Source organism: Malurus melanocephalus, unplaced genomic scaffold (genome assembly GCF_030028575.1).
Source record: "Malurus melanocephalus ecotype Western Australia unplaced genomic scaffold, MMel_1.1 scaffold_2418, whole genome shotgun sequence".
Lineage (NCBI taxonomy): Eukaryota > Metazoa > Chordata > Aves > Passeriformes > Maluridae > Malurus > Malurus melanocephalus.
The window spans coordinates 2,867-7,873 of NW_026625650.1; the positions used below are offsets into that span (position 1 = coordinate 2,867).

Below are 5,007 nucleotides of genomic sequence, written 5' to 3' on the forward strand. Positions count from 1 at the left end.
GATTTTGGGTTTTTATGAGGGGGCGGGGCCAAGAGCGGGGGGAGGGGACCCAAAATTGGGATTTGGGGAATTCCAAAAAAAAGGAAAAACCGAGGCGGAGGCTCTGCAGATCCGTCACCACTTTATTGCCCAAAATCCCGGAAAAAAAACCCCAAAACCCCCAAAATTCCAGAAAAAAAACAAAAGTCCCCCCTAAAAACCAAAAAAACCCAAAATTCCAGAAAAAAACCCCAAAATCCCAGAAAAAATCCTCAAAATTTTGGGATTTCTGGGATTTTTGGGGTCTTTTTAAGTTCTGGGAGATCCTAAAATTTCAGGGATTTCGGGGATTTTCGGGACCCCCCAAAATTTCAGGATTTCTGGGTTTTTTCAGGCTCCCAGAAAATTCAGATTTTCCGGGATTTTTGGGGTCTCTCGTCGTCCCAGAACCCCCCAAAATTTCGGGATTTCTGGGATTTTCAGGATTTCTGGGATTTTTGGGGTCTCTGGACATCCCAGAACCCCCAAAACTTTTGGGGTTTTCAGGATTTTCAGGATTTGTGGGATTTTTGGAATTTCTGGTATTTTTGGGGTCTCTCGTCGCTCCAGAACCCCCCGAAATCTCAGGATTTTCAGGATTTTCGGGTTTTCTGGGATTTCTGGGATTTCGAGGATTTTTGGGGTCTCTCGTCGCTCCGGAACCCCCCAAAATTTCGGGATTTTCGGGATTTCTGGGATTTTTTGGATTTCTGGTATTTTTGGGGTCTCTTGACATTCCAGGACCTCTCAAAATTTCGGGATTTTTGGGATTTCCAGGATTTCTGGGATTTCGAGGATTTTCGGGGTCTCTTATTGCTCCAGAACCCCCCAAAATTTCGGGATTTTTGGGTTTTTCAGGATTTCCGGGATTTCCAGGATTTTCAGGATCTCCGGGATTTTCGGGATTTCCAGGATTTCCGGGATTTTTAGGATTTAGAGGATTTTTGGGGTCTTTTAACATCCCAGAACCCCCCAAAATTTCGGAATTTTCAGGATTTTCAGGATTTCTGGTATTTCCGGGTTCTCTCGTCGCTCTGGGACCCCCCAAAATTTCGTGATTTCCCGGATTTTCGTGATTTCCCGGATTTTCCTCACTTTCCGGCCTCCCGAAATACTCGGGGTCCCTCGGCGCCCCCCAAATCTCGTCATTTCCCCCCGAATTTCCGGGGTTTTCCCCAATTTCGGGATTTTCGAGGTTTTCGGGGTTTTTGGGGTTTTCGGGGTTTTCGGGGTCCCCCTGGAGCTCCTCCCGCGCCTCCTCCGCGGGGTCCGGGGGGGTCTCGGCGAAAAACGCGTCCCGGGCGACCCCCGAAATCCAGCGCTGCCGGGGGGGCGTGGCCGAGAATTTGGGGGGGTCCCCCCGGGCGCAGCCCCCGGGCCCGGCCACGCCCAGCAGGAACCACAAACCGCGCTCGAGACACATCAGGGGCGATCCCAGGAGGGGCTGGGGACACAAAAATACAGAAATTAAACCCAAAATTAGAACCGGGATCACAGGAAACCTAAAATAAACGAAAACAGTAAAAATCGGCACCAAAATATCCCAAAATGACCCAAAATGACCCAAAATAACCCCAAAATAACCCAGGAACCACAGCCCGCGCTCGAGGCACATCAGGGGGGATCCCAGGAGGGGCTGGAACACAAAAAACACAAAAATTAAACCCAAAAATGGATTCGGGATCATAAAAAACATAAATAACACAAAAAATACCCAAATAATCTAAAATAACCCCAAAATCTGCACTGAAATAACCCCAAAATAACCCAAAATGACCCAGGAACCCCAGCCCGCGCTCGAGGCACATCAGGGGCGATCCCAGGAGGGGCTGGAATGAAAAAAACACAAAAATTTACCCCAAATTTGATCTGGAATCCTAAAAAACTGAAATATCCCAAAATAACTACAAAAAACCCCAAAATCTGCACCAAAATCGGCCCCAAAATAACCCCAGAACCACAGCCCGCGCTCGAGGCACATCAGGGGCGATCCCAGGAGGGGCTGGAACACAAAAAACACAAAAATTTACCCTAAAAATGGATTCGGGATCATAAAAAACATAAATAAACCAAAACAGCAAAAATCTGCATAAAAATATCCCAAAATGACCCAAAATGACCCCAAAATGACCCAAAATAAACCCAAAATAACCCCGGAACCACAGCCCGCGCTCGAGGCACATCAGGGGCGATCCCAGGAGGGGCTGGAACACAAAAAACACAAAAAATTACCCCAAAAATGGATTCGGGATCATAAAAAACATAAATAAACCAAAACCAGAAAAAATCTGCATCGAAATATCCCAAAATGACCCAAAATGACCCAAAATAAACCCAAAATAACCCAAAATAACCCCAGAACCACAGCCCGCGCTCGAGGCACATCAGGGGCGATCCCAGGAGGGGCTGGAAATGAAAAAAACACAAAAATTTACCCCAAAAATGGATTCGGGATCACAGAAAACCTAAAATAAACGAAAACAGCAAAAATCGGCACCAAAATAACCCAAAATAACCCCAATTGACCCAAAATAAACCCAAAATAACCCCAGAGACACATCAGGGGCGATCCCAGGAGGGGCTGGAACCAAAAAATACAGAAATTAAACCCAAAATCAAAACCAGGATCATAAAAAACATAAATAACACAAAAAAACCCCAAAAGAACCTAAAATAACCCCAAAATCGGCACCGAAATGACCCCAAAATGACTCAAAATGACCCCAAATGACACAAAATGACCCCAAAATGACCCAAAATGACCCGAAATAATCCCAAAATGACCCCAAAATGACCCAAAATGACCCAAAATGACCCAAAATGACCCGAAATAATCCCAAAATAACCCCAAAATGACCCAAAATGACCCAAAATGACCCCGAGTCAGCTCCACGCAGCTCAGGGGCGACCCTGGAACCAAAAACCACAAAAATTCACCCCAAAAACGGATTTGGGACATGAAAAAAACCCCCAAAGTTTGAGAAATCCCAAAATGACCCCAAAATGACCCAAAATCCCAAAATGACCCCAAAATGACCCAAAATGACCCGAAATGACCCCGAGTCAGCTCGAGGCAGCTCAGGGGTGACCTTGGAACCAAAACCACAAAAATTAACCCCAAAAACGGATTTGGGACATGAAAAAAACCCCAAAAACTGAGAAATCCCAAAATGACCCCAAAATGACCCAAAATGACCAAAAAATGACCCCAAAATGGCCCCTCCCCCACCTGGCAGTGGTCACCCTCGGGGACGGAGATGCAGAAACTCTCGGGGTCACTCGAGGGGTCACTTGAGTGGTCACTCGAGGGGTCATTGTGGTCATTGTGGTCACTCCGGTGGTCACTCCGGCGGTCATTGTTGTGGTCAGTTCTGTGGTCACTCTCATGGTCATTTTGGTCACTCCTGAGGTCACTCCAGTGGTCACTCCGATGGTCACTGTGGCCACTCGAGGGGTCACTCCCGTGGTCACTCCTGTGGTCACTGTGGTCACTCCGGTGGTCACTCTCATGGTCAGTCCTGTGGTCATTGTGGTCATTGTGGTCACTCCGATGGCCACTCGAGCGGTCAGTTCTGTGGTCACTCAGGTGGTCACTCTGGTGGTCACTCCGATGGTCATTGTGGTCACTGCCATGGTCACTCCCATGGTCATTGTGGTCACTCCGATGGTCACTCCGGTGGTCAGTTCTGTGGTCACTCCTGTGGTCACTGTGCTCACTCCGGTGGTCACTGTGGTAATTCCTGTGGTCACTCCGGTGGTCATTGTGGTCAGTTCTGTGGTCACTCCTGTGGTGGTCACTCCGGTGATCATTGTGGTCATTGTGGTCACTCCGGTGGTCTCTCCTGTGGTCACTGCGGTCATTTTCGTGGTCACTCCTGTGGTCACTCCTGCGGTCACTCCCATGGTCATTGTGGTCACTGTGGTCATTGTGGTCATTGTTGTGGTCACTCCGGTGGTCACTCCTGTGGTCATTGTTGTGGTCACTCCGGTGGTCACTCCTGTGGTCACTCCGGTGGTCATTGCGGCCACTCCCATGGTCACTCGAGGGGTCATTGTGGTCACTCCCATGGTCACTCGAGGGGTCATTGTGGTCACTCCCATGGTCACTGTGGTAATTCCTGTGGTCACTCCGGTGGTCACTGGAGCGGTCAGTTCTGTGGTCACTCCGGTGGTCATTGCGGCCACTCTGGTGGTCATTGTTGTGGTCATTGTGGTGACTCCTGTGGTCACTCCGGTGGCCATTGTGGTCACTCCTGTGGTCACTCCTGTGGTCACTCCTGTGGTCACTCCTGTGGTCACTCCTGTGGTCACTCCGGTGGTCACTCCGATGGTCACTCCGGTAGTCATTCCCATGGTCATTGTGGTCACTCTCGTGGTCACTCCTGTGGTCACTCTCATGGTCAGTTCTGGGGTCACTCCGGTGGTCACTCCGGTGGTCATTGTGGTCATTGTGGTCACTCCTGTGGTCACTCCTGTGGTCACTCCCGTGGTCACTCGAGCGGTCAGTTCTGTGGTCATTGTGGTCACTTGAGCGGTCACTCCAGTGGTCACTCCTGTGGTCACTCAGGTGGTCACTGTGGTCACTCTCGTGGTCATTGTGGTCATTGTGGTCACTTCGGTGGTCACTGTGGTAATTCCTGTGGTCACTCCTGTGGTCACTCCTGTGGTCACTCCTGTGGTCACTCCGGTGGTCACTCCGGTGGTCACTCTCGTGGTCACTCCTGTGGTCATTGTGGTCAGTTCTGTGGTCATTGTGGTCACTGTGGTCACTCCTGTGGTCACTCCCATAGTCACTGTGGCCATTGTGGTCACTTGAGCGGTCACTCCGGTGGTCATTGTTGTGGTCATTGCGGTCACTCCAATGGTCACTCCGGTGGTCACTCCGGTGGTCACTCGAGCGGTCAGTTCTGTGGTCACTCCGGTGGTCACTCTCGTGGTCACTCCCACAGGGTCTCGCGGTCACCTCGACCGAGCGGAGCTGAGCCGGGT

At 50.0% G+C, this 5,007-nt stretch overlaps 1 protein-coding gene across 1 annotated transcript in view; it reads right to left on the reverse strand.

Moving 5' to 3' along the window:
• Positions 1-92: 92 nt before the first annotated feature.
• The window catches only part of LOC130587767 (dentin sialophosphoprotein-like), a gene marked incomplete at its 5' end in the record, with an annotated part of 7,867 nt that continues 2,952 nt past the window's right edge, over positions 93-5,007 (reverse strand). Inside the window, 2 exons of the mRNA XM_057388737.1 lie at positions 93-1,462; positions 3,248-4,526. Of these exons, the coding sequence (XP_057244720.1) occupies positions 314-1,462; positions 3,248-4,526 (2,428 nt within the window). The remainder of the gene's footprint in view (positions 1,463-3,247; positions 4,527-5,007) is intronic.